Source organism: Neolamprologus multifasciatus, chromosome 1, assembly GCF_963576455.1.
Source record: "Neolamprologus multifasciatus chromosome 1, fNeoMul1.2, whole genome shotgun sequence".
NCBI lineage: Eukaryota > Metazoa > Chordata > Actinopteri > Cichliformes > Cichlidae > Neolamprologus > Neolamprologus multifasciatus.
Genome location: NC_140439.1, coordinates 15,938,666 through 15,964,152, shown reverse-complemented (window position 1 = coordinate 15,964,152; position 25,487 = coordinate 15,938,666). Strand labels below are relative to the sequence as shown.

General features: G+C 40.4%; 5 protein-coding genes across 6 annotated transcripts; 2 read left to right on the top strand and 3 right to left on the bottom strand.

Moving 5' to 3' along the window:
- The first annotated feature begins 618 nt into the window (after positions 1-618).
- LOC146525521 (C5a anaphylatoxin chemotactic receptor 1) lies at positions 619-4,068 on the top strand. The gene is made up of 3 exons (XM_085161091.1): positions 619-712; positions 1,646-1,779; positions 2,124-4,068. Exons 2-3 carry the CDS (start codon positions 1,666-1,668, stop codon positions 3,054-3,056), a joined length of 1,047 nt encoding a protein of 348 aa, XP_085017217.1. The 5' UTR covers positions 619-712; positions 1,646-1,665; the 3' UTR covers positions 3,057-4,068.
- On the bottom strand, positions 3,885-13,644 carry cenpq (centromere protein Q). Its single transcript, XM_085161204.1, has 8 exons — positions 12,308-13,644; positions 12,177-12,219; positions 11,976-12,087; positions 11,757-11,825; positions 9,183-9,312; positions 6,407-6,526; positions 5,128-5,199; positions 3,885-4,453 (listed from the first exon to the last, which is right to left on the bottom strand). Exons 1-8 carry the CDS (start codon positions 12,389-12,391, stop codon positions 4,262-4,264), a joined length of 822 nt encoding a protein of 273 aa, XP_085017330.1. The 5' UTR covers positions 12,392-13,644; the 3' UTR covers positions 3,885-4,261.
- Positions 13,645-13,754: 110 nt separating this feature from the next.
- Positions 13,755-19,084, bottom strand: mrpl16 (mitochondrial ribosomal protein L16). Of its 2 annotated transcripts, none has more exons than XM_085161333.1 (5): positions 18,834-19,084; positions 16,904-16,975; positions 15,110-15,258; positions 14,244-14,537; positions 13,755-14,105 (listed from the first exon to the last, which is right to left on the bottom strand). In XM_085161333.1, the coding sequence occupies exons 1-5, from the start codon at positions 18,901-18,903 to the stop codon at positions 13,914-13,916; spliced, it is 777 nt and encodes a 258-aa protein (XP_085017459.1). In that variant the 5' UTR covers positions 18,904-19,084; the 3' UTR covers positions 13,755-13,913. The 2 variants fall into 2 exon arrangements, with proteins under 2 accessions (XP_085017459.1, XP_085017532.1); XM_085161406.1 differs by lacking the exon at positions 18,834-19,084 and adding an exon at positions 17,050-17,794.
- A 1,013-nt stretch (positions 19,085-20,097) lies between these two features.
- Positions 20,098-22,948, bottom strand: txnl4b (thioredoxin-like 4B). Its single transcript, XM_085161463.1, has 3 exons — positions 22,742-22,948; positions 22,506-22,657; positions 20,098-20,984 (listed from the first exon to the last, which is right to left on the bottom strand). The coding sequence occupies exons 1-3, from the start codon at positions 22,871-22,873 to the stop codon at positions 20,819-20,821; spliced, it is 450 nt and encodes a 149-aa protein (XP_085017589.1). The 5' UTR covers positions 22,874-22,948; the 3' UTR covers positions 20,098-20,818.
- A 197-nt stretch (positions 22,949-23,145) lies between these two features.
- Positions 23,146-24,967, top strand: trmt10c (tRNA methyltransferase 10C, mitochondrial RNase P subunit). The gene has a single exon (XM_085160848.1). It carries the CDS (start codon positions 23,368-23,370, stop codon positions 24,883-24,885), a length of 1,518 nt encoding a protein of 505 aa, XP_085016974.1. The 5' UTR covers positions 23,146-23,367; the 3' UTR covers positions 24,886-24,967.
- The last annotated feature ends 520 nt before the right edge of the window (positions 24,968-25,487 follow it).

The following is a 25,487-nucleotide window of genomic DNA, read 5'->3' as shown; positions in this document are numbered from 1 at the left end:
TTATAGCATTTTCAGTTTGATTGTGCTCTCCTCATTTATAACGACAGATCCTTGTGGCTCAACAACATTCATTTGTTATGTTTTGTTAAAATTAGCGTGTGTTGTTGTTTTGATGTAGACTGAAAGCTTCGATCAAGTCCAAAACTATTTTTTTCGGGTGTTTAAAAATGATCTTATCATCCACTCTACACAGAGAAATGCAAAACAATGTGACAGACATAGTAGAAAAGGAAGTAAAGCAAATAGAAATCTAGATTGATGAATATCTGAACGCGGCACCGGCAGCTCAAGAGCAGCTGGGGTACGTTTCCTCTCACTGCCAGCTATGAAAAACAAAGTGCCCACCAAAATGTTAGAAATCAAGTTTTATGGAAAAACAAACAAAAAACAACAACAACTTTGTGGCAATTTTTTTTTTTTTTTTTTAAAGAGACGTGGCAGTTTTATCTTATTCAGTTTTTACCTTTTATGCCTCTGAGGTTAACAACTACTCATGTAAAGCAGCTGATAAAGCCGGAGGGAAACACTTGAAATGGCTTTTCACTATCAGAAGAAAATGATGATTGACTCTGAGATGTTGTAAATATGGTTATAGGAAGGAGTGTGTGTCTGTGTGTTGCAATCACAGACAGAGAGAGAGTTAGGCAGATAGGCACTCCCTTTTTATTGATATGCTGCTCCACTTCTTCCACCCACAACTCAAGTAAAGGAGGTGAGTAAAGAAGTCTTTGAATTAGATTTTAATTTGAATCCTGCTTTTAGATTTTAATTTTATTTTTTTTAAAACACCAACTTCAAAGCTTTTAATCTCCACTGATTCACAGCTACTGATAACTCTGGTGCAGGTTAGTACTGATCTGGTTAGTACGGGCAGCAAACTAAAATTGGAGTCAGTTGCAGCACAAATGCTGCTCATTGCTATTAATGCTTAACATGGAAAAAGGAAATTTTTTTGTGATTTGTGAAAGCAGAAATTCACTTTTGCTTTGAAAAAATGAATCCATACCAGGGAGATAAGTTCACTGATACAGGAATGTTTGCATGCAGCAGCAGAATAGCAGACCCCGGGGTTGCCTGAATGTACGTGTAGCAGATTCCTTTCTCGTTAATAACTGCTGTTGCACCTGACGTGCATGCTATGCTTTCATGTTTTTATTAATCACGCCATGGAAACAAAAAGCAGCACATAAAGTCAAACTGCCTCTTGAGGAAAAAGCTGACATTTGCACTAAAACCCACAAAATTGTCAAAGTTAGAGTACAGTGGTTATGATTATTCATCCGATTAGAAAATGCCACCTAAGTGATAGATGTTTGTTTTTTTTAAACACCCACCCAGGTGATTCAGACTCGAGCGCTGCACTCACTTTGTTGCAGTAATGCGCATTCGCTATTTTTAAGTAAGGAACGTAACTTTAAGAAACAATGCAAAGCTGAGCAAATGTACAGAAGGAAGTTTGTGGCGTCATCTTGCTGTGCGTGGTGTGGTGTGGACATCAGCTTGTCAACATTTTAGGCAACCAGCATATGTGAAATCTGTCTTTCAGTGCAACAGTTGCATATTTTCCTTCTCCATCAGTGATGAAATTGTTTATTGACAAACAGCCGCAGTACTTTCTGTATTTAACTAACGTGGTGCATTACAGCCCAGTTTCGTATCGGCCCGATGGCTGGCATGAATGGGACACAGGTGGAAAACCTATCTAGCTCCAACAGCAGCACCTGGAAGGAAGAAGCTTCAAGAGGAACCGAGATCGTAGTTACGCTGCTTATCTTCTTGGTGAGAAATCTTCTCTTTTTTTGACTTTCAGTTCATGAATTGTTTCCGATGTAAAATTCACATTCAGTATCAGTTCCACTTACATATATACATGTGGAGTAAATGCTCCATGTATTGCAGCTACAACAGGCAGGGAGCCTGCTCAATGTAAATGACGATTGTCATGCAAAGGCTGAAAAAGCCACCAGAGCTCATTAAATAAGACCAGCTCCATCTTCATATCGGTTTCACAGAATAAACAGTAGGTTCAGTCTTCACAAGAAGCAAATAAATGAATTCCTGCAAAATGTCAAGTTGCTGTTTCCCCGAGCCTAACTGCAACCTGGTTGTCTTGGTACCTCAAGGTGGGCGCGCCTCTGAATGGACTCGTGGTTTGGGCGCTCGGATTTCGGAGTCATCGTCATGTGGTGCGTAGAGGCAGTAATGAGGAGACACGCGCTGCCAGCAGTTTCCGTGTCTATGTCCTGAACCTTGCCCTGGCCGATCTGGTGCTGATCCTGCGGCTTCCTCTCGGGTTGGGATATCTCATTCACAACAAGAGCTGGCCATTTGGGGACACCTTCTGTCGCATCATCATGTTCCTGCGGGTCCTGGGATTGTACGCCTCTGCTTTCCTCCTCTGCGCTGTGGCTCTGGAACGATGCTTGTGCCTGCTGAGGCCGGTGTGGGCTCGACTGCGACGGCCAGCTTGGGCCGTCCCTTTGGCCTGTGGTCTCATATGGCTGATGGCTACCATCTTGTCTAGCCCCTACCTCTACTACGCTGTCCTGCAGGAGGAATATGGGAAACACCATTGCATCGAGAGTGAAGGGCATAATACGACTTTGTTCGTAATCGAAACTTTAGCAGGTTTCATGTTGCCCGTACTGGTGTTCCTGGGAAGTAACCTGGCTGTTTTGCTCACTATTAGGAGAGCTTCACCTCCAACACCCACCTCCTCCACTCCTTCAATGGCACGCAAGATGATAAGGATGTACCATGTGCTCTTTTTCACAATGCTCCTCTTCCTCACCTGCTGGGTCCCCTATTTTGTTTGTCGATTTATACAGGCTTTGGACAAATCTCACTCTCTGTTTCAGTCAGCAGGCTATGGTAAATACATATCTCTGTACCTGGTGTATATCAAGAGCGCCCTGAACCCCGTGCTTTACGTGTTTGCTGCCAGAGGCTTAGGCCGTGCCATCAAAGCTTCTCTGGTCTCCACCATTGACCGACTTTTCAATGATGACTCCTCAGAGTCCATAAGAAGGAAGTCACTGAAAAACTCGCAGATGTAACAGGGAGGCCAACAATGTAATAATTTAGCATATTAACTCTTTATTTCTTCAGCATTTCTTTTAACATGTGCATTTCTCCTTTTGCGGAAATTATTCAATCCCCCTTTAAAATGTGAGTTATGTAAATACAGAAGTGGAAGTGTTTGAGTTATTGCAAGTGAATGTACCGCAGTGTCCTCTTTATGAGTGAAGGCCACACATAATCTTGTAAATAAAATGATGATTTTTGCTTTAGTTTGACAGTTTTGCAGAGATGTGATCCTATCTGGACTGTGTATTTCAATGATCTGGACTGTTATTGATTTGTTTTGAATGTACACATACTTTTTTTTTATTTTAATAGACTATTAAACATTTTGAGAATGGGAATGGAAAAGTTTCATTTACAAAACAAAACAAACAAACAAAAATTACTACTATGATTTGCCAAAAAGAGCATATTTGGCTCATGAAAAGGAGGGTTTGGCTGTTGCTGCCAGCTCCTAACAAGAAGCTGCCTCTGTCTGAACATGCTGATGGCATGATGGTTGTTATTCTAAGGGAAAATGAATTCATGAATCATCTTGTTCACTGGTTTATGCAACATGCACAGCAATAAAAAAAAAACCAACATCATTTCGATGCTAACTTCCTGGCTGCAGGGTAAGTTTTATTACACGGAGTTCTAAAAAAAAAGAAAAAATACCCATACCTTGCATAATCCTTTCAAGAATGCTATTCTTTCCAGCACAGAGCAGATTCTCCAAATTTATTAAAACCAAAAGTTTTACAGATTAAACGCATTCCAGTAGCTTTAGTTAGCTGAACATCAAAACATCAAGCAGCAGCAAGATTTGGACTTGTTTTTATTCAGAGCACACCAAATCTTCCACTGTAAAAAAAAGTTCAGGCAGCAGGATTTTAATTAATTCACTGTTCAGTTGTGACTTTATTTAATTTTCAGTTGTTTAGCCTAAACTTGCCACAGAAGTTGAATATCAGGCTTTTATGTCCACCAAAAGACAAAAAACATCCACATAACAGAACACATAATTAATAAAAAAACAAAGAAAAAAAGTAGCTGAAAACAGGAATATGATGCAAACTCAATACCAGCGAAGCATGGTAAGCAGAAATATTCCACAAAGACAACCACAAATATGGAAGTAAGAAGTATCAAACCCAATAAATACTGTGCAGCAAATCTCTAAACCTCTTCTTTAATGCTACGTTTCTTCAAAACTCAGTGCGCTACTATTCAATACGCAGCCGGGGTGGAAGAGCCGATTGGCGTGTTCACGTGCCTGCGCAAGCAGCACCTGGTCATCCTCGGTTGGCTTTGATTTCTGCAGAATTTGGCCCAGTTTCCGAGCTGTGGCTGCAGAATCGCTGTCTGGTATAAACTTTCTCAGCAGAGCCTGAGGAAAACAAAAAGTGGCTATTTAAATTGATTTTTTTAAATGATCTGATCTTCTCCTAGGGAAGAGAGGCAGCAGATCAATCAGCAGTGGGTATACACACATTACCGCAGATACAAGTACAGTTTTTAAGGCTTAGAACCAGAGAAAAGATAACTGTTACAGTCCTATGGTGCCAAAAAGTGGCACAGGTGTAATTTTCAGGTATGAAACTTGCACATTGAAGTGACTTCAGATGACCTACACTCAGCGTGACCTGTGACATTTGGTTGATTTTTCAACTAATTCCAGGTAAAACGTATTATGAGTGATATGACTCGTGAAAACAGCTAGAACAAAAACAAGGGTTTATTCTGTAGCTGAGTAGATAACCAAGATAACACAGAACCCAAAAGTCACATTCTCTCTCTCTCTCTGTGCATTTCGTAACATGAATTTCATGTTTTTCACAGAAGTTGCACCACAGAGAACATGTACAGGCTTTCCTGTTACATGGTAGAGGAAGTGCCCACTAAGCTATTTAGAAATGCTATTCATAAAAAAAAAGAGAGAAAGGAACAAAATGAACTTCACCTTTAGTGATAAGTAATATTGTGCAATTTGGTTAAATGAAGCACATTTCAGTTAGTGTGAAAATGTTGGCTGTGCATAGCTCTTAAAATAACAACACTCACCTCCAATGTTTCACCTTTCTGAGAAGGAAGACAGGGAAGTTTGAGAACAGCTCGTTCACTTATTCGTAAAATCTGTGAAGACCAGAAAAGGGGTGCTGTGTGAGTTTGAAGTAAATCATTAAAAACCTTCGAGTCTGTGATTCGATATGGCTCTGGTGTAGCATTCCAGGCAATACTTGATTTCTCCAGAATAGGTTATGTCAGATTTCACAACAGCCACAAAATAGTCACATTTCAGCCAAACATCACAAAAATTCACTGTTATGGTGATTCTGTAACAAACGTCTAGACGAACCTGTCTAACAGCCCCATGATGGTGTCGAAACTGCAGTTCACACCACGATTTTCTGGTAACTTCAACTGTGACATCTACTATTATTAAATGACCCATTTACTGTAATGTATGTCACATTAAAACATAGTTATATAGTATATAATAAAACCTGTAGCAGATCCTCCGTAGTCTATTGCAAAAAAAAGGCAAAAAGAAAGAAAGAAGAGAGTAACGTTCAAAAAGGGAAAATTCAGATCAAAGAAATAAATCGACACAAAAGGTTCAGAATTTGAAAAACACACCAGAGGTGGTAATGAACAGTTTATCAGATAAACCTGTTCATCTGCTTGTTAACATAAACAACAGCCAATTACATGCGCATTCGGGGATGCAGACATAATCAGTGCGGCCAGCTAAAGATCAGACTGAGGATCAGAATGGGGATTAAAGTTGAATTAAGTGGCTTTAAACGTAGCCAGACTGATCTGAGTATTTCAGAAACTGCTGATCGGCTGGGATTTCCCCCGCACAACCATCTCTAAGAGAATGGTCTGAAAAACAGAAAATAAGCAGTTCTCTGGGTGAAAATGCCATGTTGATGCCAGAGGTCAACGGAGTATGGCCAGAGTGTTTTAAATAACTTGATTGCTAATTTAAGACTGCTTGAAAATAATAATAAAGTCAGCCTGGTTAAATCTCTGGTTACAACCAGGGTATGCAGAAGAATATATCTATATACACAACACGTCAAACCAAGACCAGAACAGGGGCCAACTAAAAAAAAAGAAACCAAGGCTACAGTTCACACAGTCTCACCAGTTGCCTGGATAGATGAATCAATATCTGCTAAAGCATTCAAATGGCAGGGTCAGTAAACAACATGAAGACATGGAACCATCAGGTTCAGGCTGGTTTAAAATCTGAATTAAAATCAGGACAGCAGTGATTGGAGAATGTTGCAATAAAGACAAATAAGTATGCATGCTTGTGTGAAATCATTTGCACCTCTTTAGCTTTCTCCTCTTCCTCCTCCAACTGGTCCCTCAGCTGACTGCATGAGTGCTGCAAAGACTCTGTTTCCTCCTCCAGCCTCTCCAGTGCACGAACCACAGCCCGCAAGTCTTCCTGCAAAGTCAAAAAGAAGACCTCATGTAAAACCACTGATACCGTTCTCGTGTTTTAGGACTGTTTTTTTGTTTTGTTTTTAGCATGATGTGTTATTTTTTTCTATGACCTGTCACATCCCAGTGAAAAAGCAGAAGTTATGTTCATAGACTTTTAGACAATTTCTCCACCATGGATTTCAAACCAATTAATTAACACATGATTAAAGTCCAAACTTTCATATTTAATTCAAGAATTATTTTTAGACATATTCCCCATTTTCATAGGCTCGAAATTTCAATTCGACTCACTTTTAGCTGTAAGGCACCAAATTCAATAATTTTTTTAAACAGAATAATGAATGCACCGACCACCGAAGAGGTCTAAATGTCCACAGAAAATAGGTACAAATGACAGGCATGATGACAGAATTATTTCAATGGTTAAAATCATCGAACCAAGTCAAGAACACTCTGGAGGAGGTAAGCATATAATTGTCAAAACCAACAATCAAGAGACACCTTAATGAGTAATTTGCACCTTGTTGGTCTACAGAAAGGTGAACAAGAACAAGAAAAGCTCAGACTAAATCTTTAAACAGAAAACACCAAGATGCACTTGTACCAAAACAAATTAAAAATGTAAAAAAAAGTAAGTAAAAATGGGTGCAGAGAGAGGAAAAACAGCTCATGGTCTGATGAATTTGTGGAGAGTGTTTTGTGTTATGGGTCCATGTGGTTGACAGTGAAACTAGGTCACTAGTACTTAAAGACAATAGGACTGCTGTTAGCAGCAGCACGATGAACTCTTTAGTGTATTCTATTGTATTTTCATTTTGAACATGTTAAAATAGTATACAACCACAAAAGAGAAAAAAGAGGCAAAAGAAGCAAAACAAAAGAAAAATTTAAAACAATTATTATAAATAACTTACATGTTCAAAAAAAAGTAGGAAGAAGCATAAGCTTATTTAATCCCACCCCCATTCCACTATTTAGTAACTAATAGTGTATACATTTGTTACATGTATTTTTATAGCCCCAGTAACAAGTCAAAGGATACAAATTTACAGGTCTATATACATATATAAACATACTTGTGCACCCACACACATATATACACATCCCTATAGTGAAAATAGTCGGGGAGAACACCCCATCGTTTAACTTTACATGCCTATATTCTCTGCTCAGATTGAGCCAGTTGCAGAAAAACTAATCATACAGACCTTCACAGTGCAAATAGAAAACTAGGCCTGCAACGATTCATCGAGTAATTCGCTTATAAAAAGAAGAAATCCTCGACACAAATTCTTTGCTTTGATGCTTCGTTTTGTAGCATTCTGATGTGTTAAATGTATCAAATCTGACAATGATGTAGGAAGTCTGACAACATAAAACCCACGCACCGTGAAGAGCAAAGAGGCAGAGCCATTACTGAGACAGTAAGCTTAGGTAGAGTGAAAGAAAACGTGTTTCCAACATTGGTTTGTTGATCGAAGCACCTGATCAACAAACTCCGACATGAAGAAAAGCAAACTTTGTAGCTGCTCCATCCATCAGTGTTTCTTTTACACGGTGAAAATCAGTAAGGCTCCAGAAGTTATTAAAATATGCAGATGAACTCTTAACTTAGCCTAATAACACATTTAAATCATACAGCTAGCAAACATTGGCGTGTCCAAAAGGGGGCATGGAATGCACTAGATCATATTAATTTTAAGGTTTCATAACATTATCAGATTGAACGTGAAATAGTATAAAATACTGTGTTAATTAAATTGCATTAATATTTAAAAAACAAACATTGATTTTGAAAGACTTGTGTTTTTCTCTTTTGAATATTTGTTATTCCTCATTAGACAAAAGTATTTCTTATCCAATTACTCGATTAAATCAGTGGAATTATCAATAGATTGCTAAAATTAATGACAGCTGCTGCCCTAATGGATAATAAACCAAAGCATACTGCAAAAACAACCCAACAGAAACACAACATCTGGTGCAGTCCATTAGTTCTACACTTCAGACACTCATTGACTGCAAAGGTCTTTCATCCATGTAAATAATAAATCATTATATTACTAAAAATAAAATATTAAAAAAAAACATTATATTATTTTTGAGCTTCTGAAAAAATAAAAATGGCTACAATTCATAAACAGTTAAAACAATGAATTAAAGCTAAAAGTCTGCACTTCAGTCTTGATTGGCTGATTTAAAATTCGCTGTGGTGTGGTACTGTGGCAAACATTTTTAAAAATCGATGTGTCCTAGTTTACAAACATATTGACCTAATTGTATCAGTCAGTTTTATTGTGAGCAGTTAAATTCCTGTTTTGTTTTGTTTTTTTAACCCCATCCTTCGCCTGCTCTCACGTACAGCTGAGTAGGTGTTACTTCAGAGCAGAGAAACCACAGCACACAAAATGAAACAGACTTTATCTCACTGGTGTCAAAGACCACAGTCTAACCGTAAGGTAGGCAGTGCAAATCATTTTTCACATACCTGCTGAACAAACAGAATATCAACTTGCAGAAATGTGAAAACCTCTCTATATCAGTAGGTTTTTGCACAGATGTATCAAGTTCATGGCCACATAAATCTTCCACCAAGAGACAGTTTAGCTTCCAATCAAATCCTCCAAAACAATCCAATCATTTTTTATGTTTTTCACCTTCAAGATGCTCAGATTCTTCTCTCCAACCGCTGACTTCTTAGTCTCGTCCTGGTGATGCCTGGATGAATGCTCCAAATATTTTTGTTTCTGCACTGGAACTTTGAGTTGTGCACACTGAGCCAGGAACCTAAAATGGGTCAGAAAACACATCAGGGAAAGGCAACACAAACTGCAGTTTAAAAAAAATTCTCAAATGATGATGTCTGAATTAATAAAAGAATAAAACAGAGGATTATAAATGAATAATTTAATGAGGGTTCATCCGCTTTCACTCAATACTTATCATTGTGATGCCCACCCACACAGAGCAGGGCCCTGCTTTGTGTGAAACAAACACTGAGCTGATGAACTCTGAGTTTCTGGTTCCAGAAAGGCCGATCGGTTACAACACAACAACTGATTCATCAGTGATCACTGCGTTGTGTCTAAATATGCAGACCAGTTTTATTAAATAGTGATTGCTGCAGTAACATGGACAGGCTAACAACCTAATAGCTGTCTTATCTTAAACTGCACTAAAGTCACCATCTAAGCTTGTCGTGCTTTTTGATTATTTGTTTGAATGTTTTGTGGTGCTTGTTCTCATTCTTGCTGAACACTGGTGTCGCTCCTTTTCCTGTTTAGCCCAGATTTTAACCATTATTCACTATCTGACCTACATGCAGTTGAGCTGTGTTGATGAGACACGTAGTGACTTTTCTAGGGACATCCACATCAGGTTACAGTGCAGGATATGTTTTAGGGTTTCAGAAGAGTTTGTGGTTATGACTGTTTATTTATCACAAGAGTATAAACTGGGTGTAAGCAAATACCTGCGGACACAAACACAGTACCATAAGTCCTGAATTACTATCCAGAGTCACAGTGTTACACCCAATTTTTGTTTCAGGGAGCAATCTAGTCTATAACCTATAACCTAAGGGTTAACGAAGTCATACTTTTCACTAGACCTGCTTTCTGGAACAAAGCCCGGAGCAAAGCCACAATCTGAACATCATCAAGGTAATTATGTGGGATGTAATGAAAGGGTGTGAGCCATGCCACACCTTTAGCCACTCTTCTGGTCTTAACAAAGCACCGCAAGGCTTCTAATGTGCTTACTGATGGGGTTCAAACATACGCAAACATCACACAAGGCGCGTGATGTTCGTGTGATGTGACAGGCGTTCAAGTTCAAGTGCCGCGTTCAAGTGCCGCATGTTCCTAAAACCAACCTACACAAACTTAAATTTAAAGTAAAGAGATATCCAACTGCATGTAAGTCAGATAGTGAATAATGGTTAATTGCTGTTAATTGCTAAGATATTAGAAAAGGTTGTGGTTATTATGTTTTAGACAAACATAATATCTGACAAATTTCAGTCTGGCTTTCGTAGAGCTCATTCTACTGAAACAGCCCTTCTTAGAGTTTCTAGTGACATTCTGATGCAAAACGATACATTACATTTTGCATGAAAGGCTGAAATACTGGGTTGGTGTATCTGGGTCTGCCTTAGAGTGGTTCTCCTCGTTTCTCTATGAACGATACTTTTCTGTGGCGGTCTCTAAGTACAGGTCATCTTCCACATCCCTGTCCTATGGTGTGCCACAAGGTTCTGTGCTGGGACCCTTATTGTTTTCAATATATCTACTTCCTCTCCAGCATATTTTGAGCCCCTTTGAAGACATTTGCTAGAACTGCTGCGCAGATGACATCCAGTTATATATTTCTTTTAAACCTGAAGATGTTTCTAGGCTGCAGATTCTAAATGAGTGCTTAGAATCCATCAAAGGTTGGATGGCTGACAACTTCCTCTAACTTAATGAAGAAAAGACTGAAGTCCTTGTATGTGCTCCGGACAGACATGTACCTAACATAATGAATGGTCTTGGTCCTCTTTCAACATTTGTGAAATCGTCTATCAGGAACTTAGGGGTAACCTTAGTCTGGATGTTCACATGAAATCTCTGGTTCGGTCCTGCTTCTATCATTTAAGAAACCTTTCTAAATTGAGCCCTATAGTATCTCATACTGAACTGGAGATTGTTATTCATGCATTCACTTCATCATCTGTAATTCACTGTTTACATGTCTAAACAAAAACTTCCTGGAGCGTCTGCAGATTGTCCAAAATGCTGCAGCAAGGCTTCTGACAAAAACATCTAAGTACTCTCATGTAACACCATTGCTTATACACAGCTGCAAAGCTCTTCAAGGACAAGCACCAGTCTACATCATCGAACTTTTACAGCCCTATGCCCCTAGTAGGTCTCTGAGGTCTTGTGATCAGAGCCTACTTGTTATTCAGCATACAAGGCTGAAAACCAAGGGAGATAGAGCTTTTGCCACTGTGGTCGCCAGACTGTGGAACTCTCTTCCTCAGAACTTAAGATCTGCGGACTCAGTGGTCACTTTTGAAAAACAACTAAAAACACATCTTGTTGCATTTTGCTAACTTTTGTCTGTTTTTATACTTTGTGAAACACTTTGTGATCTTTTTATCTAGAAATGTGCTATATAAATAAAAATTTTACTTACTTATGTTGTTTATTTATACATACTTTAACTGTAATTTCAGACTTAATGCTTACATGGTTTTCATTTTTTTCAGATGCTCCTGGCTTTCCTTCTTCTCTGTCCGCTTCACAGCAAGAGCTGCTCTGTGAACACAGGGGAACAAAGTGTCCTTACAAGGTAAATTTTCTTGCTAATATTGCATAATGTCAACAGGAAAACCTCAGAAGGAGCTTGAAATATATGTCAGGTTATGGTTAAAAATAAGAGCATTCTACTTCTGCTGTGAGACTCACAGTACTGATAAGTCCATTATGTTCTCCAGAGCAGTGATGGAGGACCTGGACATCAGCGCCCTGTTGTCCTGCACTTTAGCTCTTTTACGGTTAGGAGATGGTCCTCTTTCAGCTTTAAAGACAAGAGCCGCATTAGAAAATACAAACAAATACCAACTTTACAGTTTGCTGTAGAATGAGAGGTATAAGAGGTGTCCTAACCTTTCGTCTGTGATGGTTTTGGATGGATGATCTTGGCTTGGTCCTAAAGTAAATGAAGGGTTGGAGGTAACAAGTCAGCCTGAGCTGCTACAGATAACAACAACGACGACAGCTGGAGTGTACTTACTCACCCGACTCGTTGTTTCTGCTTTTTCCTTGTTTTTCCTGTTGGGTGTTTTTGATGGGGCCCGGTCAGAGCCTCGTGTGGGTTTCATGTTTGCTCGTGAAAAAGTCGAAATAAACCAAAACGTTAAGCTAATGTAGCTGAAACATGACAATGTCTGACTCCCAAAAGCGTCTTAAGTAACAAGCACGAGTTTTATTAGTGAAACAATTAAGCCTTAATTATTTAAGGCATAAAACAAATCATAAATAGTTAAAAGACAATATAATTATTTGAAATCTAAAAATTGGCGTTATTGACGCCCTGCTTTTTCGCGCTGCTGTTTTCAAACTCCTCAGCTCGCATGCGCATAAGCATCGATGGTTTAACCCGGAAAGTCGCTTGTCAGGCAGCTGTTCAAGACAATAACGATGTTGCCGTCGTCCAAATACCGAAATAAGGGACGGGAATAAGTCTGACTAAATTAGTTACTTACTGGCACATCGATAAGGTTAACTACCTTCCGTAAAAATTTAAAACAAACCCCTATGTGAGCAAAACCTGGACCAAATCGCTACCTGTGAACGCCAACCCGGGGCTAAATTAACCCAAATCCGCCATTTTGGGGAAAAGGCAGCCGCCCACTGTTTGTCTAATAAATACACTCCTCCTCAACCCTACCTCTCCAAATAGTCAGTCTGAGCTTTCCCTTATCTCTAACGTTGTCCAGTCTTGTCACTCCCAGTGAAAATAAGCTTTTCAACTCTGCCACGGTCTCCAGCCTCAGAACTAATAGTAAGCAAGTGCCCTGACGGTGGTTTCGCCATAATAACTATTAATGAGTAATTAATGAGTGAGCAAGTGAATGTTTGAAGGGCACAGTGTTGGAGGGGAGGGGGAGCATGAACATTGTGTGTTTTTGAAGACAGGAAGAAACACAGCTCCTGAAGCTGGAGGAAACCCATAAAAGCAGGGAGAATATTTTAAAATTCCACAGAGACGGGAACAAAGGACTCTTGCTGTGAGGGATCAATGCTAACCACTGAGCTGAGAAGCCACAAGTCAGAGATTTCATGTTCCCCACTTCAAAGTGTTGCTAATCACTTTAAGACGACAGTAAATATTGGAGCACCCGACGCACACCATGTGGTGTAATCTGTAAACTCAAATCTATATTTTCACGTAAATGTTTAACCTTTACATCTTATTTCCCCCTATTAGACAAAACTGAGTTAAACAGCTAACTGAAAATGAGCCACAGCATAACCAAAATGCCAGTGGCACAGCAGCCCGCCAGCTCACAAACCATTACAACTCTCAGATTATTTCCAGTAAAATGGCAAATGTGACCTAACTTTGGTGAAGAACCATTAAGTGATCATTGTTTGCAAGTTTCACTAATATTTGACGAATACTCCTGGAGTACAGACCCTTATAAACTGTGATGAGCAAAAAAAAATAGACAAAAACACCACTTTAAGAACATGATATATTTGCTAACATAATTGGAAAAACACACAAAACCCCAAAAAGATGACAGAAGATTCAGAGATACAACTGAAAGATGGAGCATTTCAGAATTTCAGAATCTTCTTCACATTGCAACACTATTAAATTTCAGTCCCTCAGGTGTGTCACACCCTCCGTGGAAAGTGAAATTTGCCCGTGAAGCGTCCATGGTTGTGCAGGTCGAAGGGGCTGAGCACCCTCCTGATGCCCAGCATGTTGCCCTGTGCGATCTTCTTAAAGGTCCAGGGATTCTGGTTGTTCTGCTCCATGTCAGCTTGTTTCTTTTGCAGGGCTGCTAGACTCTCTTTGCTCATTACCTGGAATAAAGACATGAGAATACTGTTACCACAGAGAACCAGTGGGTAAAAACTGCGGTCACTTCTAATCAAATCGCATCATCTGAAAACAGTTCAGACTTTTTCTCCCACCAGTGCATGCCTTATCTGTGATCTCACCTTCGCAGGAAAAGGAAGCTTCTTTGCCACTTCAGTCAAGATGTGCTCGACCTCGCCCAGCTCCACCTTTCCTCCCACCTCCACGATCAAACGTCCGTAACGAACCGGTGTCACGTAGTGGTCGATGGCTCCCTTGCCCCCACCCATGCGCTGACCCAGACCTTTCCGCGTGATGGGCTTGTAAGGGGCGTTGATGCGCCACATTGCAAACGTGGTCCGGGCGTCCATCTTTCGATTGATGGTAAGACGCATCATCTCTATATGACCCCAGTGGAGGTACCCACCTCCCATGGCCTGTATATCAGATCAGAGAAAACAGGTCACTTAGTGTCATTCTCTATTTTTTTAACTATTTAAAAAAAACATATGGCCGCACACAGATTAAACCAGGCAGCAACCCTTAAGTCAGTTTAATGCCAAAAACAGCAGTCCCTGAAATCAATCCACATAAAAGCCCATTTTAAAGAGGCCAACATTGGCACAAAACATTCTGGCACAAAAAGCGGCTTTGTTTTCCATCACTCACTTTCACCATCTACCCGGGCCAAACTGACAAATACCTCACTTCATTTAAACTGTGTAAAAGGCTTAAAGTTACCATGTTGTGGCCGCTGTGTGACAGACAGGTGCCGTTTCATCTCATTTAACTTGCAGGTGTACTGTTAAGTTTTTCCAGCAAGTACTTATCTTAAAAACTTAAAAATATCTTGAGTAAAATTAAAAAAGAATCAGGTTGAGTCACCTTTTATTTTAACTATAAATCTTGATTAGCACTGAACAAACAAAATGTCAAGGCACTTAGTCATATCCTGTAAAACATGCAACACTACTGTCAGCCATATCTAAAGTAAGATAAATGCACTCACCACAATAGCGTACTGTCCCGTGGTGAAGGTGTTTGCAGATTTAGCTGGACCCTGGATATCCCACAGCTTCTTTGCCTCTTTCTTGGCCTTTTTTAAGTTCGGCACCTTGTTCAAAAACTTCAGTTTGGGCTTGTCTGGCAGCACCACATCTGTAGAGGATAAAAACAGGCACGAAGGAACACGTCACATATTTACCTGCTACTGAACACCAGAACTGAGGGTGCTGGATGCAAATAAAAAGGTTGCTATGTGGAGAAGGTGCTGCTATACTAATAGTCCACGCAACACTCATGGTGAAAACTGCACCTCCGGCACAATTTCCTCCACGGGTGTTGTGGATCAGAGGCGACCTTTTCACAACAGAAAGGAGTGAATTGACGCATGCAAAGTGTGAATCGTGTTGCCATGACACATCTAGAAGAAACCCGAACCCTAAAGATTTGTACAGCCCTGCTACAGGCACATTTACGTCAGCAATGTTTGTAGGAAAACTATAGATGTCTTCCCACTGTTCATGTTTACATCGCAGTGCAGTCTGATTGGTGACCCTTCCAAATCTACAGTGAGATGAACGTGTTTTTGGTTTCACCTTTTCAATTTTGAACCTGTGCATAACTGAGGAAAATGCACGGGACATTATTAGAGATAACAGGGCCGAGCACTGGGCAAAATGGTCTGTGTGGCACCTCTGTGCCAACCAAGAGGGAGCATGCTTACAGGTCAGCACAACCAGACCTCTTCTACAAACAGTAATTTCCTTTTCTTTTTTAAAAACAAATCCAGGTCAGTTTCATTTTCACATGTAGGGCTGTACGATATGACCAAAATCTCATATCCCGATATAAGACATCTATCGTCCCAATAACGATATAAATCACAAAAATGTAACATTTTCTGTAAATTCTGTGAATCTCGGGCAGCTCGACCAGCGTGAAGTGTTTCCAGCTGCGCCTCATGTAGCTGGAGTCCAGTGTTTTAACCGATGCATGAAACTATACATTTTTAGACATAAGTTGTAACGGCCGCCGTTTTCTTTGTGAGTATTTATTACACGGCGTGCTGCAGGGAAAAGCCTGTTCTAACATTTGAGTCTAAGGTTTATTTTTTAACACCTGACGGCTCTTTTTTGCTTCTCATCTGTAAATACTCTGCATCCTATTTCACGTGATTCAGTTTATTTTAAAAAGTCTCAACAAGATCTTGAGCTTTATTGTGAAAGGTTTATGTGGAAAATAAACAAGCGGACATGCGGTGGTTTTACCGTTGTTGTTGCTAACGACAACGCATAAAAACAGGCGCTTGTCCGTCTGTAGTGTGGTTATGTTACATATAAGAGAAAGAGAGAACTTTAACAAATTAATATAGCCACTACAGTGACCATCAAAACCATGAAAAAATATTGACGTAAACAGTTTATTTTGTGACACCACGAAACAAACAATAGTGTAAAATGAAACGATAGATGTTTTTATATTGTCATCCGATATATAAATCGTTATATCGAACAGCCCTATCCACATGAATCATAACTACTGACTCGTACACATCTGGTATATCCCTCTGCATGATTTTTGAAACAATAAAGATATTTCATGTTTTCTTAATAGGCGGAGAAGTCAGCATATAAAGGCCCGCAGGTTGAGAGTTGGGGTTACTTTTGAAAGCTTCATGCTGTGATTTAAGTCATGGTTGGGGTTGTTTAATGAGAATGAAGCATGACTCAGGACCAGCAGTGTAAAGCCATAAAAATTAGCCAGCCTGACACAAATAAGTGAAAAGAAGATGAATAATTACCACTGTAGTCTGGAGGGATTTCATATGTCTTCAGCCCTGCAGAGAGGACTTTCAAGTAGCTGTGCAAAGGACCTGTGGAGTAAACCACACGTGAGACAACTGTGCAAGAGAAATTTTGTGATTTTCAGAAACAAAACAAGTCTTACTTGTGTGGGCTGTTATATTTACGAAAAAATGCTTGAAGCAAGTCTGCGGTGAACTTGTCTTCATCTGAAACTGATGTTGTCATGTCCTGTGTGGAAAATCTATTTATTGTGTGTCCAGCTTTGACAGGAAGTCAGCTGCTCTTTGTACATGTGCAGCTTATTTTTAACTGCAGGTTTCTTTTTTGGCATAATGTAATTATCATATCCTGTTGAATAAAAGGAATATGGCATTTCTGTCATAGAATTGCTTCAGTAGCCAAATGTCTAATCACTTCAATCAGCCTCAGCGTTAAGGAGCTTGGGGGTCCAGGTCCTGTCCAAAAAGCTCACTGTACCCCTTCAGCTGAATTCTGCTGATACACTTCCTCAATCATATGTGAATTTAAGTCAGTCAAACAGTTTGGTCATGAAAAACTTTAACCCCACATTGCCGATAGCCAAGCTTAAGTTAAATAATCGGTTAACAGTAGTTTAGTGCTCCTGCAGCAAACCAAGCTCACTGAGGAGAACTGTGACTTTGGAGCAGACCTGTCTAGGTTAGACTTGGGAAGTACTACTCATGACTGATGAGGTCAATCATCAGCTTGGACAAAAGTATGAATTACTGCTGTCAGCGTTAAACTCGTTAAAATGGCGTTAACGCCATGATTGCATTAATGCGGCAAATCTTCATTAGTGAGTTAACGCAGATCGCCCCATGCGTGGGGCTGCACGGTCCTAGCGCACTGACAGCACTAGTATTAATATTTGATTTCAGCTGTTTTAAGCACTATTACAGCACTAGTAGTGCTGTAATAAGATGCCACCGCTGCAACAATTTTGGTAATAAAATTGTGGGAACCGTGTTTGTCACAAAGCGGTTGACCAAAGCGGCACTGCAAAGTGCTAAGGCGCATGCCGAGTGAAAAATTGCCAAAGCTCTGCTGATTCAATAAACTCAGGGCCCCAAACCTCATCTCCTTACCATCAGCTCAAAAACTTAGTGCAAGAGCAAGGTTTCCACAGCTGACCAAGTCCTGTAGTATGTATGTGTGAGTGGCCCAGTTGCCCAGTTTTAAGGCAGGACCTCACTCAAAAACTGCAAAACAAGTGAAAATGTGTTGGAAGACACCATGCCCTTACAGTCACTGTACTAGTGTGTGGTGAGCTCACTGATCCACATCGGCACCAGAGAGAACATCTCTCCTGATTTCTCTCTGTAGTCTTGTGACTGCTTCTCTACGAGCCTACCTACACACATCCATGGATTGATGTAATTGTGTGTATGGTGTGGTTTAAAGTAACTTGTGTATGCTTTAATTTGTTGTATAGCTGGTAAAGGTGGCCCAGTGTCCAGGTTCACTAAATCTCACAGTACTGACTCTTGCAGTCCTCTTATAAATATAAGTGTAACGAGTTTTAGCGTATAACAGCGATGCATTACTGCACTGTGATATACGAATGAACTCACTCTTTATTTTTAATTGTTGTGTTTACTGGATTTAATTTCATAATGGCACAGCTTGGTGACTTGAGCCAAATACCACCCCCCCCCCCCCCCCCCCCCCCCCCCGGGCAAAGCTGGGTGCCCGTCTAGTTGATAACCGTGGCCAGGATCCTGTCTTCATACACTGCCTTTCTTTATGGGCTGACTGTGGGTATGGGAAAGTAGGTTTACACATGAGTTTAGCTGCAGTCTCGTCTACCTAGTAGTGAATGTCGGTAACCTAATCAAACTGTCCCGTTTCCACCTTTACCTGGAGGTTAACGTTATGATGAGGTTAACATTAGCTAGCTTGTATTACCTTGTAGGTGACTGCTGGTTTGACAGATTCCGGTCAGCCCGCCGGCAGCAGCTTTAATGAGGGAGAGCATGATGTTAGCGTTGAAATGGACCCTACAAACACCAAACAGTCATTCCGTGTGGTACATATACGAGGATTTTAGGTGTGTGAATAAAATAAAATTCTACAAACACCACGTTGGACACAAGGTCGCTGCCATCGCGGAGTTACTGTAAGACTTCCGGCACAAAAAGAAACACTTCCGGTGTTCGTGTCTTTCGCAATAAAAGTATTACAGCCCTCTTTCTCGCTTTTTCTTGTCATTATTATCATTAATCTGATATATTTAATGTGATATAAACATATCACATGAAAGTAAAAAATCTATTGTGGTATTTGATTTATATACACATTTAGCACATGAGTTCAGGAGCTGACACAGTAAAAATCCACCTTAACCTCCTAAGACTCGAACTCTTTCATGGCATGCATTTTTAATTTCTCTTTGATATTTGGGCTGATTGGGACCTGAGAAGTTTAAAAACAAAGAATTGCCAGATTTTTTTACCTGATTTTTGTTTCTGACAAAAAATGAGATGCACATATGAGGATATTTGTTTTACATTTCAATAGAACAGTAGCAGTATAAAGTCCTCGTCAGTGAATATCAGGTCCTTGTAGAGCAAAATTTAGTATTTTGGTCTAGAGGACCCAAAGTGTTATGTCCACTTATGTGGACACCAGGTCCTAGGAGGACTAATAAGGTCAATAGATCTCAACCTACTTCTATTATCCACCTATGGGGGATTTTAGACGTATGCGCACTGCTCTGTGGAAGTTCTTTTTGTGCCACTGGAACAAACAAAACTTTAGAAAAGTAAATAATACATTTTTGCCACACATAAGTTTAAACTTTCTAAATAATCATCTGAAATTTTCAACTTACTAACTCACCTTGTTGAGAAACTTGAACTCAAAATTGAAAAAATAAATAATGTAAAATTTCAAATTAAGTTGACAATTTGAGATGAAAATTTCAACTTATCTCTGCCAATCAATCATGTTTGTTTCAGTGGCAGAAACAAGCTTCTATACCACAGTCCACTGCTGTCATCAGAAGATCAAATTTAATTACCTTACCCTCACATTAACACCAGTGATCCTAAGAAACTTGTTCTAAACAGGTAGAAAATGCAAACTCAACACAGACAGACACCTGTCCAACAGGAGGGCTGAGCCTTTGTGCTGCTAACATCTGTAGAGCCGAGAAAACGCAGAGAAAAAGGATGGTTGAAATTTTATTATAACAGCAGAGCATGCACAGTGGATAAATGTGGCATCTCGCTGCTGATATACATCGGTTTACCACAGGAAACGCTAACACAGTGCATCAAAACTCACACCTATCAAACGTGTGAAGAAGGCAGAAAAAAAACAAAAAAAACACCAAAATTATATTTTTCACTGATTTTTTAGTATTAACAAAATAAACTATCAAACATTTGACAAATCCCACTACAGAGTACGCACCTGCCATTACTTAACACAGGTAAAATTTGAAATCATTTCAGTTTTTCCAGCCTCCAACATAGTACTGTTAAAAACTGGTAGAGACTACCCTGCAGTCAAACTCTTTACATCCCTTAGGTTTGCATTTCCTATATCATCAAATATTTGCAAAACACTTCTGTTGACATCTGTTTTTACCAACCCGCAATCTTCCTTACTGTCACACTCCCTGTCTAAGTGAATTAGAAGAACCTTTAAAGTATCAGGAGTAGAAACAGTAAAGGCAAAAACACTGTCGGTAATTTGATTTCTACAACAAGAACAACAACAAAAAAAGAATAAATGTTCAACAGTCTTTAAATCGGAGGCACTTTAGTATTCCTCAAACAGTTACTTTGTGGTTCAAAGTCTGAATGTCTCTCGTTACTCATTCAGCAGCCGTCAGTGCTACTCTGCAGAGCATCTTGCCCATCACATAATGAATAAAGTCACTGATTCTAAATCCCGTGGTAGAGGAGATCATATTTGGGAATATTTTGAGGATCTATGGGACTCTGGACAATCATTTTCCCCCGCATGGCTCCTCTGTAGATCACTTCAATCAGGTCCATGAAATCTTGCTTGGTTTTGAAGCTGCCAACGAACTTGGTGTGATCTGGAGAGCTGAAAGACAAACAATTATTAACAACTGTTTGCCTTATTCTGACTCTTTGCGCATCAGCAGTAGCTTATACTTTTGGTATGTGTTGATATGTATCCACAAAATTGACATTGATTATTCTTAAGTTGAAAGTCATGCCATCAAAATGAATTTGAAAAAAGTCTGAAATCCCTTGTTTCTTTAAACTTAGGAAAGGAAATACAACGCTTTAATGAAACGTGTCAAAATAAATAGAAATAGAGCATCAGAGTTTGTAAAATTCGAATGAGTTTGAAAGTCAATATTTGGTATGACCACCTTTATTCTTCAACACAACCTGAACTCTCTTAGGCAAGCTTTTATATAACATCTGTAAACAGCCTTCAGGAATGAATGTTCTGTTGTCTGTTAAGATCGATGCGATGGGCAGAGCCGTGAGTACTCAGACTGTGCTTATTGAACGAAATATGGATAAGATCTTGGAGAAGCTCACAGCTCTGCAAAGAGAACTGGATAGACCTGGGGACCAGTGATGGACATTAGATCACCTGCGAAATCAAATGCAGCCTGGTCGCTCTAACCTTAAACCAAACAACCATCATCTTATTCAGCTACCCGGTCGTCAGCTTAGAAGGCTTCAAGGCCGAAAGCTGGCTGGAATAACTCCCCCTGATAACAGGACTGTGATTTGACCCTCTGGCCACATCCTTCAAGGCCAACTGCAGCGGCTGGAGAACTGCTGACTTTTGCTTAGAACTGGGTGAAAGGACGCTCTCTTTTCAGTTGATACAGGATACACACATGCACACATGTTAAAAAAAAACGGATTTCCTGATTCAAATCTCTTTTAATTTGAATAATGTGATATTGATTCATTATTCAAAATTCATTGAACCAGCAGCAAAGAAGATAAAAACTACACTTCTGTTTAATAAACATTGTCATGCAGTTCCTCTTACTTTGGCAGTTTTTCTTCCACCATGATAAAAATCACACTTCCTGCACAGCTCTCTCTCTGTACTTCAAAACCAGTTTACCATCAAAAAATCTCTGGTTTCTGCCTTATTTGGTGGCTTATTACGCACCAGTCTGTGTAACTTGACTTCCTACAGTTTTTTCATATGTATTTTAAGGGAACACTGCACACCATGATCACAAATGCTATGTTTTCAGCTAATAGCTATTTGTGAATCACCTTGTAGGTGAAAAGTGCCAATTAATGTCTGTTATCTTTTGCACATATCATAGATTCAATTAAATAAGCAGGGACACATAAGGTGTTTTTGCTGCCTAAAGACACAATGTGTGTGTGTGTGTTTTAGATTACGTCTTTGCTAAGTTATCTTTTAAGCGTTTGTTTAACAAAACAAAACCAAAAAAAACTCAAGAAAGTCTGGCAAGCAAAATATAACTGAGGGGTAGCTCAGTGGCCCTCGATAATCACTCGGGTCACTTCCCTGGTTCAAGCTATTCAACTGCTTCAAACTAATGTCTTCTTATAGTGATTTTAGGTTATTGTCATTCTGAGCCCTAGGTCCACTCACCCATAATCGACCTTCATGTGCTGTCCGTTGAAGAAGAAGACAGTGGAGGGGATGTAGCTTATGTCGAAGTATCTCGTGTAAATGGGAGCTTTATCAACATCGACGATGTAAATGGACGCCATGTTACTCAAGTCGTGGGCCGTTTTAGAGAGCTACAACAGAAAGACAGGAGACACATGAGCTAAAGTAGAGAGTGAGCAGTCATTATTTACATTCATGTCACCGTTTCAGCTTACTATCTCGTCGAGCTGCAGACACACCGAGTCATCGTCCCTGCCGAACCGTAAAACCACGACTTTTTCTGCCACCCCTTTAATGACTTCGTCGATATCTTTTTTGCACGTTAATTTGGGCAAAAACAAACTCATTTTGAGGCTAACGAGCTAACGTCTCCCCCTGTACGTTTGTTTTACTTCCGGGAGTGAAGTGCGTCATCATTGCGTCGTGTGCGACACCATCAAATATCCGCCTTAACTTTAATTAGAGACACTGTGGAAATAATTTAAATAAGCTGTGGTTTATAATTTATTATATCATATTACCATTTAATATATTATATAGATTTAGCTGGCTAAAACGGCTCGTGTTCTCTTCTCAACAAAGAAAATCGATGCTGTGCCACCTCGTTGTTTCCTCTACGTCACATTATAGTGTGACACCGTGACCTTCTTCCCTAGTGTTTGAGAAGCCTGGCCGTCAACACATGTGAGCACACCTCTGAGAGCGTTCTGGACTCTGAGTGAGATGTTGCCGTTACTTGTAACACTTGAATAACAGCGGGAGTCTGGGAGAAGCGCTTCTGTAAAAACAGTCTGGCTCTCCTGGTTTTCTAAGCAGCTCTTGTTTCGTTTCATTTGTTGCGATGTTGCTGCGGCTCTTCACTCCCAGAGGCTGTGCTGTTTTCTGGAAATGCGCTCATTCTGTGCCATTCTGCGCTTTCGGGAGACAAGTGTGCAGTTTTAATACCAGCAACAGCAGGGCCAGCAGGCACAGAGCGTCCATCGCGGTGTCCATCCGCCTCCTCAGTGCTATCAGCCCAGCGGGGAAAGATGCTGCACAGACGAAAGCAGGTAAAACTCAGGAAACAGAGGCTCTAGATCTGGACAGGTGGAAGTCTGTGATGAGATCCCAGGCTGCATTTGATGAGAAGCAGGTTCAAGATGAAGCAGAGGAAAGTGATGATGATGAGAACCTGAAAGAGCCAGGAGATGATTCAAAGGACGGGTCTTCTCTGGAGGCAATGCGGGATCTGGTTGCAATGTGGCAGCAAGCTGGAAAGCTTGTACCTGAAGAGATGACTGATGAGGAGGTGGAGACACTGGCGAAGCTCACCACCAAGTCTTCCAGGAAGAAGTACCTGAAGTACCTGGCTATCAGGGAGCGTCACAAAAAGGCCCGTAAGGAGAAGCAGCAGCAGAAGGCAGCCAAGAGAGAAGCATCTTTGATGGAGAGAAGAGAACTGGAGAGCGGTGGAGAGGAAGGGGAGCGCGAGGGGGGACCCAGGTTGAAAAACACACTCTTCCTTCAATTTTGGGACCGTTCTCTGGACAAGCTGCTGGCGTGGAAGTCCGCTCAGTCCATGGTGTTCGGTCAGCCACTGGTGTTTGACATGAGCTATGAGTCGCACATGTCCAGACGGGAAATCGAGAACACGGTGTCCCAGCTGATGGATGTTGAAGGGCTGAACCGGCGTGCCACTGAGCCCTACCATCTCCACTTCTGCAACCTGCAGCCAGATGGACTCTACAAGAAGGAGCTGCTCCAACGGTACGGTGCAGAGACTTGGGAGCGCCTACTCATCTCCACCTCTGAGCGGCAGCACGTTGACCTGTTCCCCCGCGAACAGCTCGTGTACCTCACTGCAGACTCGCCCAACGTCCTCCGCACCTTTGACCACTCAAAGGTTTATATTATCGGAGCTCTAGTGGACCGCTCGATCCAGAAAGGCTTATCACTGGCCAATGCAAAGCGTCTGAAGCTGGCCACAGCCCGTTTACCCCTCGATGAGTTCCTCCACTGGGAGATGGGAGCCAAAAATCTGACTCTGGATCAGATGATCCGCATTATGCTCTCTTTCAAGGATACAGGGAGATGGGATGAGGCATTGCAGTTTGTGCCTAAAAGGAAGCATGACGGCTTCCACCAACAACAGATGCAGACTGCCAGACACAGAGCCAGAGATGATGGCGACAGGCCACAGAGGTCAGGAGAGAAAAGAAATATAAATACATTTAAAAACAAAGAGCACAGAGAGTCCGGGTTCACTGGAAGAGAAAGAGAAAACACACCAGCTGGAACCAAAGTACGGACATCATTAAAGAGTGACATAGAAGCCAGAAAAAGTGGAGGCAGGAACAGGATGTGGTGGCATGAGGAGTGAGAAAAATAACTTTTGCTATTTTGTAAATGTAAATTGAAAGTGAATAAATGCTGCTTTAATGACAACAATGCAAAAGTAGAAACTACTTTGGTCTTTATTTTAGAAAAACAAAGGATGTACAGATATTTGCATGTTGTGCATTCACTGCAGATGAAACCATCACTATTACTGCAAAGAGCAGTCGTTTCCAAAAGAGATGAAAGAAACAGCTCAGTTTTAATTACATATTTTCAATCGATTACCAGTTATTTTATTGTAATGTGTTTTGAAGCAAAAATACAGCCCTTATACATTTCTTTTTAAATAATAATAGACGAAACAAAAACGACATGATTAAATGGAGAGAGAAAAAAAAAGAGTCAAGGTCATTTTTGCTCTTGTAGTACCATCTTTCCACTTCCATAACACTGAATGTATATTAATGCATTTACATGATGAAATATACAAAATATATTAATACAGTGTTTTCCTAAATAAGGTAGCACCATTATACAGAGGAAGTGTGGCTCCTGCAGTATAGGAGGGACCCTGATTCACTTTATATACAGTCACAGTGGAAGCAGCTCACTGGAGGGTATTTACACAACATACTTTCAAGTCTC

Coding starts and splice junctions, on each gene's coding strand:
- trmt10c (XM_085160848.1), top strand. CDS start 23,368: ATGTTGCTGCGGCTCTTCACTCCCAGAGGCTGTGCTGTTTTCTGGAAA.
- mrpl16 (XM_085161333.1), bottom strand. CDS start 18,903: ATGCTCTCCCTCATTAAAGCTGCTGCCGGCGGGCTGACCGGAATCTGT. Junction 16,976..18,833: donor AACCAGCAGTCACCTACAAG/GTAATACAAGCT, acceptor TTTACTCCACAG/GTCCTTTGCACAGCTACTTG. Junction 15,259..16,903: donor AATCCCTCCAGACTACAGTG/GTAATTATTCAT, acceptor TATCCTCTACAG/ATGTGGTGCTGCCAGACAAG.
- cenpq (XM_085161204.1), bottom strand. CDS start 12,391: ATGAAACCCACACGAGGCTCTGACCGGGCCCCATCAAAAACACCCAAC. Junction 12,220..12,307: donor AAGCAGAAACAACGAGTCGG/GTGAGTAAGTAC, acceptor CATTTACTTTAG/GACCAAGCCAAGATCATCCA. Junction 4,454..5,127: donor AGAAAGGTGAAACATTGGAG/GTGAGTGTTGTT, acceptor TGTTTTCCTCAG/GCTCTGCTGAGAAAGTTTAT.
- LOC146525521 (XM_085161091.1), top strand. CDS start 1,666: ATGGCTGGCATGAATGGGACACAGGTGGAAAACCTATCTAGCTCCAAC. Junction 1,780..2,123: donor TTACGCTGCTTATCTTCTTG/GTGAGAAATCTT, acceptor TGGTACCTCAAG/GTGGGCGCGCCTCTGAATGG.
- txnl4b (XM_085161463.1), bottom strand. CDS start 22,873: ATGAGTTTGTTTTTGCCCAAATTAACGTGCAAAAAAGATATCGACGAA. Junction 22,658..22,741: donor GTCTGCAGCTCGACGAGATA/GTAAGCTGAAAC, acceptor TTTCTGTTGTAG/CTCTCTAAAACGGCCCACGA. Junction 20,985..22,505: donor CACATGAAGGTCGATTATGG/GTGAGTGGACCT, acceptor TTTGTCTTTCAG/CTCTCCAGATCACACCAAGT.